The sequence below is a fragment of the Pseudorca crassidens genome, chromosome 3, assembly GCF_039906515.1.
Source record: "Pseudorca crassidens isolate mPseCra1 chromosome 3, mPseCra1.hap1, whole genome shotgun sequence".
In the NCBI taxonomy this organism is placed as follows: Eukaryota; Metazoa; Chordata; class Mammalia; order Artiodactyla; family Delphinidae; genus Pseudorca; species Pseudorca crassidens.
The window spans coordinates 140,630,243-140,645,618 of record NC_090298.1 but is presented as its reverse complement, the minus strand read 5'-3'; the positions used below and the strand labels follow the sequence as shown (position 1 = coordinate 140,645,618).

Genomic DNA, 15,376 nt, shown 5'->3' with positions numbered 1-15,376 from the left:
TATCTAAAACAATCTAGACACAGTGCTGGGTGCTTTATCTCTGATTCCCATGACAATCCTAATGATGTTAGACTAATTTTACAAATGAGGCACCTGATCCTCAAAGAGTAAGATAATTTGTCAAGCATTACCCAGCTGACAAGTATTACAGCTGAAATTTAAGTTCAGATCTACCTAGTTCCAAAGCCTATGTTTCTCCCACTCTATCTTATTACCAAAAATAAAACGTTGGCTATTCTCCCAGCTTCCACCCTTGTCACCCAACAATCTATTCACACAGCAGCCAGAGTGATCCCTTGTTCAAATATTAATTCATTTTTTGCTCAAACCCCTCCAATGTTTCCTCCTTTAAAAGCTAAAGTCCTCACTAATGGCCTAAGAGCCCTATGTGATCTGTCTACCTGTCCCCTCCCCAATTACCTCTCTGGTCTCACTGTTAATCTCTCCCTCACTTACTCTACTGCAGCTGCACTGGCTTCTTTGTCATTCCCCATATACGCCAAGCCTGCTCACCTCAGGGTCTTTGAACTTACTGTTCCCTCTGCCCGTAACACTCTCCTCTCCACTCAAAATTCTCTTAACTTATTCCCTCACTTCCTTTAGGTCTCTGTTCAAATGGCACCTTCTCAATGGAAACTTCCACACCACCTATTTTAAACTGCCACCTCCTGACCTCAATACTCCCTATTCCCCTCTTCCTCTTGATTTCTTTTTTTCCTCTAAAATACTTATCAACGTGACATATTATATGTTTACTTGTTTATTGTAATAGTATCCCACTACTAGAATATAAGCTCTCTGAGAACATGGACTCTGTATATTCTGTTCACTATATCTGGCATGTAGTAGGCATTTAATAAGTATTTACTAGATGTGTAAATGAAGACCTTTATTCTTCCTCGGTGTTTAAATGAAAATGGTCTCAAAGACATTTTCCAAAAAGCAAATGCAAAGGCAACCTGCTTTTGTTCCAGTCTAGATTACTTTAGCAAATCATCTCCCTTCAAACAATGCCTTTAAAGGACACTCCCTCTAATTTTTCCACAGTTGTGAACAGATAGTCATGTCATTGAGCAACAAACTGAGCAGACTGAGCCAACTTAACCAGAGTGTAGTATTATAATAAAATAAAACTTACAGCAAAGTTAACCAGACACATTTAATGATATGCATAATTGTTATTGTGCTGCATGGTAACTAGGCATAAATGGTAGACACTTCATGTAAATGACTCTAATTACTATTTCTTTTACACAGCCAAACAAGCATGTCTAGGATCAGATTCAGGGGAAAACAGGAAGGAGGGGAAAGCTGAAAACTTAGCTCTGGGAGGGAAGTCCTCCCTCTTATTCTATCCCCTTAGGCATTGGGCTAATGGTCTCCCAGACTGGGTTATGTGTAACTCTTTCCCCTCCATTGTGGGAAAGGCTTCCTTTTACCAAAGATTAAAATATTAGGCTGTGGGGCTTCCCTGGTGGCACAGTGGTTGAGAGTCCGCCTGCCGATGCAGGGGACATGCGTTCGTGCCCCGGTCTGGGAAGATTCCACATGCCGCAGAGTGGCTGGGCCCGTAAGCCATGGCTGCTGAGCCTGCGCGTCCGGAGCCTGTGCTCCGCAATGGGAGAGGCCACAACAGTGAGAGGCCCGCGTAACGCAAAAAAAAGGCTGTGGACGGCCCTCTGTCTTCAGTCATAAAGCTGAGAGGAACCAGAACAATCACTATTATCCCTGGCAAGGAAGATGGGGCAGGAAACTGGTGGAGAAACCAAATAAAGACAGCAAATTTACCAAAAACCCACTATATGCCAGGCACACTAGTAGGTGTTTCACATAATTCATCCAACTATCAATACTTCCCCCACCCCACGTAGAGCCCCAAGCTCTGTCTGCAGGAAAGTAGAGGAGTAAGCAGAGAGTGGGACAGTTCCAGTGAGGACTCCCTGCTCCAAACTTGTCCGTAAGGCCTAAAATGTCACATTCTCAGAAAGGGTAATTTAGGTACGCTAACACTATTAGGAAGATTAAGTGGAAGCTGTCATTTAGTGGCTGTTTCCCTTGCTTCCTATCTTATCTAACCCATAAGAGGATAAAGGACCCCCTACTTTCCTATGGGTTTGTCCAAACCTATCCAGCTCAGGCTAAGCCCACCCTTCTCTGGGGACAGCGACATGCAGGATCCCCAGGGATCAGGGATCGAACCCATGCCCTCTGCAATGGAAGCACAGAGTCTTAACCACTGGATCACCAGGGAAGTCCCTGAACTAATTTTTAGAACAGATTTCCTCATAAAAAATAAACTGTGACAGTCATTCAGGATACAGCAGACATCTTTGGATGGAGGTCTGAGACATTTGGATCAGGGCTACAAGACATACAGTGCCAAGAAAATAAGGACTTCCAATTATATCAGAAAACACACTTATATCTATAATATTTTAAAGAGTCCTCAAGACCCAGAGTGTAAATCCAACTGAGCAGCATCACACAGGATCACTGACACTTGGCCTAACGGATTAAAGAGAACTTGAAAGGCTTGTCCTAAATGGATAACAATGCAAGTCTCAGTCTACTTTGCCCTCCTGACGGTGTCAGCCTCTCAACAAGTTCAATGAGAAAAACCTGGATCTGGTGGTATAAGTCTGCATTAGGTTTCTGAGAAAACTCAGAAACAAGCCTGAATCAAGTATTTGGGGCTGTGAGTTGCTCCACCGCACCCCTGTAATGAAGAACAAGCTTAAAAGCAAATATTATATAGCTGAAAGATGTCTGACAGAGATGAATACCAAAGCTTCCTGTTTAAGCACAAACTATCAGCGTTCAGTCTGGGAGATATCAGTAGGAGCTACTCTATACTCTTTACCTTTTGATTCTGACTGGAAGAAGGTCATCTATTCCTAGAGCTCAATGGGGATTCAGTTTCTCAAACTCATTTATTTCTGGACCTCAGTGCTGAGTGCATTGTTGACTCAGTAACTAATACCAGTTGGGTAAGGTGTTTGGCGAGATAGACAAAATAGTCTCTCCCTTCTCTGGTCACCAAAGGCCCAGCCCTAGAATTCTTTCAGTCACTGGAACTCTCCACTAAAAATCAAACTAAAGAGCTATGTCAAGGTAAAACTGCATCTAAAATCCTAGACCTACAGTGCTCCTCTATTAAAGGAGTTGACCAGATTTATGTCTTCAACTTTCATTGTATTTAAAAGACTACAATGCTATTCATAAAAACCCTTTAAAATGATGACAAAATCTTTGACCTAGTAATACCACTACTGGGAATTCCACAGATCAAAGTTCCTAAGTACTTACTATGTTGTGCTGAACACTTAAAATATCTCCTTCCACCTCACAAAAACCAAATAAGGTCATTTCTACTGTTTGACAGACACATGAAGGGAAGCCTAGAAACTAGCACAGGCTCACAGACTAGTAATTGACAGAGGTGGGACTCAATCTCAGACTGATTGGACTCCAGAGCCCATCTTTTTTTACTATCACCCAAACTAAAAATACATCCTTAGAAAATAACCCCAAAATACAGCAATAATTTTAGGCATAAAAAGCTCACTGTCATATAAGTATAACATGGCAACTTGAAGCATTCTAAACACACAACAATTAAATAAATGGAGGCAATCTGGATTACAGAATATTATATAAGCATTAAAAATATTTTTACACATAACTTATAGTGACATGGAGAAATTTTTATGCTGTAAGTAGAAAAAAACAAAACAGAATTTTACATACAGTCAGATCTCAACTATGTAAAAAATATACCTGCACATAGAAAGATCTAAATTTACTGATAAATAAAAAAAGGCAAATTGCAGAATTACACACATGTGGCATGGTCTCATTTATGTAAATAATTCCTGACTCATTTCAAGTACTCAATAAATGTAAGCCATTATTATTATTCATACTACAATGAACAGGTACTACTTTACAATCAGAAAAATCAACAAATTTATTTAAATTTTAAGTTTAGGTACTTCCTTATTTAATTAATAAGAAGTGTATAACTTCAGAAAAATTAAATAACATGTGCCTTTCTTTCCTGGAAATCTTAATGTATAAAACACCTCACAATAATACAATTTCAGATTAAATATCTCTAAGTTATGGGAACCAAGTAGCACTGAGAAAAATGTTGCAACACTTCTAAATCATCTAAGTTATGGTTACATTCAACATGTTAGACCACAGAGTTGTGCAGATTCTATTATATTTAGAGTTTAAAGTCATAAACAGAAAGGCAAGATCAGGGGTGGTATTTCAAGGGCGGTGATGAACAAGCAGATTCTCTTGCCCAATATGTCACACTGCACGAAAACCAAGGCCTTTTGTGTACTCTTCGAGAGAGAACCAACACCTCCAGGGTGATGCAGCAGAGACATGTAGGACATTAATGGTAATTAGTGATTTTTTTTTTTTTTTTTCCAGTACGCAGGCCTCTCACTGCTGTGGCCTCCCCCGCTGCGGAGCAGAGGCTCCGGACGCGCAGGCTCAGCGGCCATGGCCCACGGGCCCAGCCGCTCCGTGGCCTGTGGGATCCTCCCGAACCAGGGCACGAACCCACGTCCCCTGCATCAGCAGGCGGACCCCCAACCACTGCACCACCAGGGAAGCCCGAAATTAGTGATATTTTTCAGCTGTTAACTATCTTTAGGTAGAATTCACACACACACACACACACACACACACACACACACACACACACACACACGGGATTTATTCTGAATGAAAAACGGGCAACTCTAAAACTTAGTTCCTCAAGTTCCATAGGAGTTTCAGTATTTGAATATATAAATTGAAATTCAAGGTCTATGGGATAACAATGATCTCTGGCCTGCCTATAGCAAAGAATAAGTGTGAAACATTGAAAGATGAAAGATTTTTCCCTTCCCCTTGTCCTGAGGTATGTGCAACAAAATAGTATAAAGTAATAACGAACGTGAAAAGCACTAGATAATTAGCTAGATTAAAAAAAAAAAAAAACTTTAGCATTGAAGAGGAGTTGTCTGTTGCACTGTACCATATAGGATTACAAAACCACCACACAGTTGAAGAAAGGAATCTGGCTTTACCTGTATCTTGACCCATCAGCCCATTGCAGTACATGGCATGTCGCTCGATCTTTGTGGGTGGGAAGCCTTGGTCACATAGTGGGCAGGATACCTGGGTACTAGATGAGAAGGTAGTAGTAGGTATTTCCTTCTCAGCATCTTCCCTGTTATCAACCTGAAGAACCTGAAGAACATGACAAATGGCAATTGTACTAGCTTTACTTTATAAAGTATCTTTTCCCAAAAAGAACTGCAAGACTCCATCCTATATTCCACTTACTTTCAATGAGGTGATACCAATCAGTTTGCCAAATTCAGGACAGCAGATTGGGAGATACACTAATATAGTTAATATTTATTTATTATACTGAATAATACTTATTCAGTGCCTGCCTACTATGTGCTAAGCACTCTGTATGTGATACTCATTTAAACCTCATGATAATCTTACAAAGGTACAAACACACTCTTTTTACACTTGAGAAAAGTGTTGTCCAAAACAGTAAAGTAACTTGCCCAAAGTTACAGAATAAATAAGTGGCAGAGCTGAAATTCAAACCAAGGACTATTTGGCTCCAAAACCTGACAGCATTCCTCTCTATCACACTGCAAGGTGCTGTCCTCGTTGGGTCAGTATGCTGTGTCTTCGGTGTTTCAGTTTGTATTATCAACAGCATCTTAAAGACACTTTTTCAGGGACTTCCCTGGTAGCACAGTGGTTAAGAATCCGCCTGCCAGTGCAGGGGACACGGGTTTGAGCCCTGGTCCAGGAAGATCCTACATGCCACAGAGCAACTAAGCCCGTGAGCCACAACTACTGAGCCCACGTGCCACAGCTACTGAAGCCTGCAAGCCTAGAGCCTGTGCTCCGCAACAAGAGAAGCCACCGCAATGAGAAGCCCGCACACCACAATGAAGAGTAGCCCCTGCTCGCCGCAACTTAGAGAAAGCCCATGCGCAGCAACTAAGACCCAATGCAGCCAAAAGTAAATAAAATAAATAAATAATTTTTTTAAAAAGAGACACTTTTTCAATCTCACAAAAGAACTGTAAAGGCAGTCAAAAGGTACAAACTCCTAACTGTAACATAAATAAGTACTAGGGCTGTAATGTACAGTGTGATAATATAATTAACACTGCTGTATGTTATATTAGAAAGCTGAGAGTAAATCCTAAAGAGTTCTCATCACAAGGAAAAAAATTTTTTCTATTTCTTTAATTTTGTATCTAAATGAGATTATGGATGTTCACTAAGCTTACTGTGAAAATCATTTGACTATGCATGTAAGTCAAATCATTATGCTGTACCCCTTAAACTTACACAGTGCTGTATGTAAATTATATCTCAATAAAACTGAAAGACAAAAAAGAATTAATTACACACATACACACACAAAGAACTGTGATCACTGTAAGTGACTTCAGATATCAAGAGTTAGGGGGAAAAAAAAAGAGCTCTAAGCAAAAGCAACACAACTAAAATAAGTTAAGAACCTAGGTCTCAGCTTATACCAGTAAAACAAAACCAATTCTTGTGTTTTATTTGTGACTTTGGGGTTGAAAGAGGAAACACAACTAAGATCCAAATATTTAAGAAGGCCTGAAGAAATCATTAAGACAATTCTGACAAAGTCATTCTTACTCCCTTCTCAGTGTTTTGTAGTCATCATTTTTCCTACAGTTCCCAGTCTCTCAGAGACAGTTTTATTTTACCTTTACAGGTCAGAGTCAAGAACTCTGCAGTGATTAATCCTATAGTATGTGTGAGCACTGCAGCACTACTGCCTAACACTTGATTCAAAGAACAGCATGTCCTATCCAATCAATGTGAAACTGTCCTGCATAGTCACTGCTTCCATTTAAGAGCAAGGAGCACCTGGGCTGTCATTATGCCTTACTATGGGAAAAAAATAAACCCTCTTCTGATACAAGAACAAAATAGGACCAAAACTGCAGTAGGTAGATAATTTAAGCTCTGAGCCAACTGGGGTGGTTTTTTTTCTTTTAGTCTCTAAGTTCAGGCCATCCCTAAAATTTACCACCTGTGAATGTAATCCAGCAGAGAGGGAAACAGGTCATCTAAATAAATACCAAGTAAAACGATTTCTACAACTGCCAGAAAACGTTGTTTTCAACACATACCTGCCTTTTACTTTAAAAGGAAGGAGAAAAAGAAAGATGAGAAAGGAACTAAGAGTGGTTGAGTTCCTATACTATGCCAGGCTTGGCCAAGCACTTTCCATAACTATCCTTCACAACAACCCAATTGGCACAGGTATCACTAGCTCCAGTATTATAGAAGAGGAGATTGAGGCTTGGAAAGGCAAAGTAACCTGCTGATCACAAAGTGAGTAACTGGACAATGTAGACTCAAACCCAGGCCTTTGTGTCATCAAAACTCTCAGTACTCCACCACGGTGTGGCAAAAACAAAAAGCACCCCTCTGCTCCACTTTGTTTCTGGAAGCTGACTCTGCCAGGTATTGGGAGACTCTCTGGTTCTATTATTCTCCTCTAGTATGTGGGGCAAGTCCAATGAGTCTGGAAGTTCTAGGTGTTTTTTTATTCCAAGCTTAGTCACTGAGATTCTTATAAACCCAGGTTCCTCTGTTCACAAATTTTACAAGAAAAAGTTGTCTTGTGAATACAAAGCCATCTGAGCAGAGGGGAGAAAAATCAATATACCCTGTAATTTGCAAGTAGTCTTGAGTTAATGAAAGTTAGTAGCAGTTAAGCAGTTACTTGGCATTCTGAAGTTCACTAAGCACAGAAATGTTGTATGACATGAATGTCACTGGTGCTCACACCCAGTACTACACCCCTTTGTATTCATTACGAGCTCTATAAAATGCAGAGAAGTTACCTCCAACTATTAATGTAGTATTCAAGAGGGAGGAATCAATCTATTTTTGTTTTATTGTGAATACAAGCCCACTTCCAATCACATTCATAGGCAACCCAGAAGGTTTCTGAACATTTTTATATTAACCTAAGATTTTTCCCAGCACCATTAAAAAGGTCTATTTAAATATTAGCTACAATGGAGAAGCCTCAAGAGGAAAAGATCCAAGCGAAGAAGCTCTTATAAGGACTATGTAGTTAGGGACTGGGTCTCTGCAGAGATGCTTCCACTTCTTTTAAAATACTATACATGTATTTCTCAAAAGAAGTACTTGGACACCAAATCATGATCTCTTAAAGGCTGGCCTTTACTTTCTGGCCTGAAAAGAAACCTCAAGAAATGTACCCAATGAAAATGAGAGTATGTCCTATAGTCACCAACACCCCCCACCCATCCCCCACCAGGTTTATTTGTAGCTTAGAAAACTGTTTAGATCTTTCCCCTCTTACCATAGACAGTTTACTTAACACCGTTAACTTAAAAACCAACTGACTAAATTGACTATAGTTGCACAGGTCCACTTACATACAAATGTTTTTCAACAGTAAATACTACAGTACTAAATGATCTGTGGTTGGCTGAATTCTCGGATGTGGAACCACAGATAGGGGGAAAATACAGATACCAAGGGCCCGCTATAAGTTATACATGGATTTTCAACTGCATGAACAGTCGGCACCCTTCACCCCATCACTGTTCAAGGGTCAACTGTATTTCAGTCTGAATAAAGTCTATTAACCCTTCTGAGTACAGAATATCTGAGACCCCAACTAAGGGAAACTCTCAGGCAAGATATTTCAAAAATGTTATTTCCAAAGGAATCTGACCATTGCAGAAAATCAAATCAAGAGGGACTACAGTTCCGGCAAAGGTATTCCAAATACCTCAAATACTGTCAAGCAGTTCTCTGTCATTAGTAAGCTAATATCAATGAAGAGCCACAATACATTACAAAGCAGTTCCACATGCATATTTCTACTTGTGCCAACTCCTGCTATGTGTTTTATATTCTTTATCTAATTTAATCTTCAGAGCAACCCAATAAAATAGGCTATTTTTGTCTCCATTTTATAAATGAAGAAGCATTCCTCTCCTATGTTCCCCTAATACCCTAGGCATCTCTCTAACATTACATTTGTCAGATTACATTATAATTATCTGTTTATGTGTCCTTTTGAAGGCAGGGATTATTTTTTTCTTATTTACCTTATATCTCAAGACTCTAAAACAATGACTGGCACACTATAATATCTGCCAAATAAATGAATAAAACAATTAATTAACCTGCCCAAGGTGGCGGGGCTGGGATTCAAAGCCATGTCTTCTAATTCCAATGCTCAAGCTCCTTGCACTACACCATACCACCTTCCAATAAACAAGAAATTTTAGGGCAGATGACCCGATACACAGATTCCAAGGGCAAGAGTCCATACCCATTATGATATTATCACTGTGCATACATAAAATGCCCAGATTCTATCTTTCTAATAAGTGATTTGTAACTAGTGATTGTGCAATGACTCAAAACTACAGTATCTAACTTCTTTTTTTTTTTTTTTTTGCAGTACGCGGGCCTCTCACTGTTGTGGTCTCTCCCGTTGCGGAGCACAGGCTCCGGACGTGCAGGCTCAGCGGCCATGGCTCACGGGCCCAGTCGTTCCATGGCATGTGGGATCTTCCCAGACCGGGGCACGAACCCATGTCCCCTGCATCGGCAGGCGGACTCTCAACCACTGCGCCACCAGGGAAGCCCTCTAACTTCTTTTAATGGAAACTTCTAAGACTATTTAGAGTATCCACAGATATCAGCAAACAGCAACACCAAAAAGAGGACATTCAGGGCTTCCCTGGTGGCACAGTGGTTGAGAGTCCGCCTGCCGATGCAGGGGACATAGGTTCGTGCCCCGGTCCGGGAAGATCCCACATGCCGCGGAGCGGCTGGGCCCGTGAGCCATGGCTGCCGAGCCTGCGCGTCCGGAGCCTGTGCTCCGTAACGGGAGAGGCCACAACAGTGAGAGGTCCGCGTATCGCAAAAAAAAAAAAAAAAAAAAAAAAAAGAGGACATTCAATGTGCAAAAGACCATACAATTCCATCCATCTGATGTGAAGTGCTACAGACATATATAACTTCTAAATAGGGTTCATGCTCTTTGCCCCAAAGAAGTTTCCTTTGCAGTCACGGACGGGTAAGAAATCAGCCTCAATTAACTAAGGGCTTGCAGGGCTTCCTATGCATGTTAGGATAACTACGTTAATAACACTCTGTTCCCCCATCCCCATTTAGAAGGTTCTGGTCCCTCCCTAGGAAAAGAACCGGAGGCCATTTTGACATTATCTAGCAGGATCTATCCTCAGTGGCTCTGATGCAGGGAGCGTCCTCATCTTTCCTAACACCACTGGCATTAGGGAATCTTGGTCTGTCAGCTGTGACAGATCAGGTTCCAGGGAACCAAACAGTGTGCATGATTCATGAAAGCAGAATTTCTACCCAGTTACCTGCAGTGCAGAAACTAGGAAGGGGATCTAACTTCCACTGTAAACACTGTTCTCAAAAAAAACCTAGAGTATAAAAAGGAATAACAGAACAAAGCTTTTTTAAATTGCTCAGGATAAAATAGTATAAACATATGTAACCAAAAATTTTATTTTCACAGAAAAACTAGTTTAATTCTCAGGCTGCTTTTCACACCAACAAATTTTAAAGATTTTGAATTTTTTAAAAGAGTTCTTGGCATTTAAGTTGTTTTGTCAGACTCAATATGAAAAAATATACACTGAATCTTAATCAGAAGTATAAACTTGTGTCAATCAGCTTTATGGTTAATGTCAGATATGTGAAGTTAGTAAAGATAATAGTGCAAATAGAGATTTGCCTATTTTATCATGCTGCTATCCTGATTTTGCATTTCTGATCATGTCTCAAAATTAGGGCTGAAAGTTAGGTCGTAATATAAACGTAGTGACTTTTTCCAAGATTGTTCATCTCTGTTACTTATCAGTATATAATGGAAAATACTCCAGGACTTTGGAGACAAATCTGTTTTCAAATCCTGGTTCTACCATTATTAGCAGTTTGAATTTGAGCAAATTGAGCAAACATCCTAAACCTCCATTTCCCCATCTGTACCGGAAATAATAAAGCATATTAAAATACTGAAGAATTGGTAACTACTATTATATTTAGAAATAGTGCTGAACTCATTTTTAAGAATCTGAGATAAAAGCCTAACCCTCTGTAACCTAAATCTTTTCATCCAAGGTCAATATTGCATCAGAGAGAGGACTACCAGTAGAAAGAAAACACTGACAAAAATTATAAGTAATATTCACCTCCTTATCTGCCATTATTCTTACTTCATCCACGGTCTCTCTGCTACCTGGAAAGTCTTCTTTTTCAAGGTCAAAAGTTTCAGGGGAACTTAGCTGTGTCTCTGTAATTTAAAAAATTAAAACTTCATTAATTTTCATTTTGTATTTTCATAGTTAAAGAAAACAAACACCTGTTTCCTTAAGCTTAGGGTATGATAATTCCGCAGTGGAAATACAGATCAAGTTTGTTTCTTCTTAAAGCTTTACTGAGGCATAATTTACATATAACAGAATTCACCAATTTTCAGTATAGAGTATGGTGAGTTTTGACAAATATTTACAATGTATACATGGTATCATTTATACCACATCACCACCACCACAATCAAGATGTAAAATATTTCTAACAACCCCAAAAGTTCTCATGTACCCCTCTGCAGTCAATCCTCCTCCTACTTGGCTCTCTGCAATGACCAACCTACTTTATGTTCCTAGAGTTCTGCCTTTTCTAGAATGTCATATAAATGAAATAACACAGTGTGTCATCTTTCATGTCTGACTTCTTTCATTTAGCATAATGTGTTTGAGAAGCATCCATGTTGTTACATATATCAGTAGTTCATTCCTTTTTACTGCTGAGTAGTATTCCATTGTATGGATATATTATAATTTGTTTATCCATTCATCAGTTAATCCATGTGGCTTCTTTCCAGCATAGTTCTGGTTTTAAAGTATATTTATTTTGACAGAAAACAAAACACTGCCGATGCTAATTCTGAGGTTAAAGGGATGATTAGAGAAGACAAAAATTGGGAGCAGAAATAAAAATACATTCTCAACAAAGATATGCCTTTCTTTAATTATTCTTTAAGCAGCATTTATTCATTCAACATTAATGCAATAAATATTTATGGAAGAAGTTCCAGGTACTGTACAGGCTACTAGCAATATGGAGATGTAAGATGAGGTCTCTCATGGTCTCATTCAGGGGTCAGCAAACTATAGCTCATGGGCCAAATAGAGCCAGTTGCCTGTTTTTGGAAATAAAGTTTTATTGGAACACAGCCACATTCATTCTTCTTTATACTGTCTATGGTTACTTTTGAGTTAAAATAGCAGAGTTGAGTAGTTTCAACAGACTGTATGGCCCACAAAGCCTAAAATATTTATTATCTAGTTTTTTATAGAAAAATTTTGCCGACTTCTGGTCTAGACACCCATCACTTGATATAACAAAAGAACACTAACAATATTTCAAAAAATGACAATAAATCTAGAAATTTATCTGAGAACACAATCCAGAAAGTTCTGTTATCCACACTATACACACTATACATCCAACTGGTATTATATATCTATGCTTCACAAATACAATGAGTGGAAAATGCTGGGCAAATAGTATACCTGAAAGGTACTGAGGTATCTTCTCAATCATCAAAGAATGATTATATACATTTCTAGTGTCAACTGTATTTTAATACATCATAATATTTTGAAAACTGGATGCACACACAGATTTTACCACCTTGTTGGAAAAAGACTTATAGTGCATAAACCTCAAAATCTTCTTTGTCAAGCCTCCCTGAGAGATATAACCAAAAAAGACATTTAGTCTGTTAGAAAATAAGAGTTGTTCACCGCTTGTACTACTGTAACAATAAAAAGTCTTTAATTAAGCTTTCTCTGGCTGAAATGTTCAACTATAGAGACAAATTAAGAGGACATTAGTTTCATAGAAGTAAATAATACTAGCATCACGCACAACATGGGCATAAGGCTCTAATCCTGCTTCTTCACTAATATGATGTTATAACTTTGAATAACAGACCCCTGGAACTGCCAGAAATATGAGACAAAACAAAATAGGTAAGATGGACATCTATACTCAATCTGTGTTTTACCCATTTAGGACAAATTTTTATACACAGCTTCTAAATTATATATTTTATTTTTTATTGACATATACTTGATTTACAATGTTTTGTTAATTTCTGCTGTACAGCAAAGTGATTCAGTTATACATACATATACATTCTTTTTTACATTCTTTTCCATTATGGTTTATCACAGGATATTGAATTTAGCTCCATGTGCCATACAATAGGACCCTGTTGTTTATCCATTCTATATATAATAGTTTGCATCTGCTAATCCAAACCTCCTGCTCAATCCCTCCCCCACCCCCTTCCCCCTTGGCAGCCACAGGACTGTCCTCTATGTGTGTGAGTCTGTTTCTGTTTCGTAGGTAGCTTCATTTGCATCATACTTTAGATTCCACATATAAATGATATCATATAGTATTTATCTTTTTCTAACTTACTTCACTTAGTATGATAATCTCTAGCTCCATACATGTCGCTGCAGATGGCATTACTTCATTCTTTTTTGTAGCTGAGTAGTATTCCATTGTACATATGTACCACATCTTCTTTCTCCAGTCATCTGTTGATGGACATTTAAGTTGCTTCCATGTCTTGGCTACTATGAACAGTGTTGCCATAAACACAGGAGTGCACGCATCTTTTTGAATTATAGTTTTGTCTGGATATATGCCTAAAAGTGGGATTGCTGGATCATATGGTAATTCTAATTTTTAGTTTTTTGAGGAAACTCCATACTGTTTTCCATCATGACTGCACCAACTTACATTACCAGCAACAGTGTAGGAGGATTCCCTTTTCTCCGCACCCTCTCCAGCATTTGTTATTTGTAGACTTTTTAATGATGGCCATTCTGACCAGTGTGAGATGGTACCTCATTGTAGTCTTGATTTGCATTTCTCTAATAATTAGCAATGTTGAGCATCTTTTCATGTGCCTATTGGCCATCTGTATTTCTTCTTTGGAGATATGTCTATTTAGGTCTTCTGCCCATTTTTCGATTGGGTTGTTTGTTTTCTTTGTTGTTGAGTTGTATGAGCTGTTTGTATATTTTGGAAATTAAGTCCTTGTTGGTTGTATTGTTTGCAAATATTTTCTCCCATTCCATTGGCTGTCTTTTTTGTTTGTTTATGGTTTCCTTTACTGTGCAAGAGCTTGTAAGTTTGATTAGGTCCCATTTGTTTAGTTTTGGTTTTATTTCTATTGCCTTGGGAGACTGACCTAATAAAGCATTGGTACAATTTATGTCAGAGAATGTTTCACCTATGATCTCTTCTAGGAGTTTTATGGTATCATGTCTTATGTTTAAGTCTTTAAGCCACTAAATTAAAGGGACTGAGGAGTCTGACTCCATGGAGAAGTAGTTACACCTTCTTAGCAAAAGGAACAGTAATGTTAGGGAAACCTTTTGTGATCTCATTTAGAAGTGGTTTATATCAGCAAACAGTTGGACTTAATTAGCAGGCTAATGACAGCAAGTCACAATCACAAAAATTATCTAACCGCAGTGATGAAGGGCTTACTTTTCATTAACTTTTCTCTCATTAGGGATTTCAATTGTATTTGCAGGTTCCTCCTGCAAGATCCCAGGGTGATGTCACATGCCATCATCCTAAACTTACTGGGTGACTTCCCAGCAGGATGGCATAAGTCAGCAGTCCCAGATGGAGAGGGAGTAATGCTATCCTTTCACAAAAGCAACACAGCATTCCTGACAGCTCCTGCCAAAATCATAGCAATTGGTAGAGGGGTCTCTTGGTGAGTATCATTAGGCAGCAATCTAAATAAATTTCAAATGAATTAAGAAACCACTTTCAATAAAAACAACAGTTAAACTTTAAAAGTAAGTACAGAAAGACCTTTACAATATGCTGCCAATTGTTTAAAAATAGTTACAGGACTTTCCTAGACTAATGTGTAAACTAAATGAGTCTCTGTAGAAAAAAAAAAACTTGAAAGAAACCAAAACAAGAAAACTACGAGTCTCTCTGACCCCGACAGGTTATACGCAACCTAAGGGAAAATTAGATATGACTTATGGTAACATTTGTCCAACACTTGCTGCCCAAAGAGTTTAAACATTAAGAGGAAGTTCCTTAATCTCATATGAATAAGGTTACTGATAATATATTAGGCCCCACTTTTAAGAAAAGCCAAAAATATATATAGAAGCTAAAACAGATTCCTTAGAAAGTAGTGGTTCATAATCACAAAATAATT

The 15,376-nt window shown here is 38.6% G+C and overlaps 1 protein-coding gene across 15 annotated transcripts in view; it reads right to left on the bottom strand.

Annotated features, from left to right (window-relative positions):
- UIMC1 (ubiquitin interaction motif containing 1) overlaps positions 1-15,376 on the bottom strand; it is a 190,131-nt gene that overhangs the window by 35,502 nt on the left and 139,253 nt on the right. For all 15 annotated transcript variants that reach the window (XM_067732741.1, XM_067732751.1, XM_067732752.1 and 12 more), the window contains 2 exons: positions 11,298-11,398; positions 5,088-5,250 (listed from right to left, as the gene is read on the bottom strand). In XM_067732741.1, the coding sequence (XP_067588842.1) occupies positions 5,088-5,250; positions 11,298-11,398 (264 nt within the window). The remainder of the gene's footprint in view (positions 1-5,087; positions 5,251-11,297; positions 11,399-15,376) is intronic.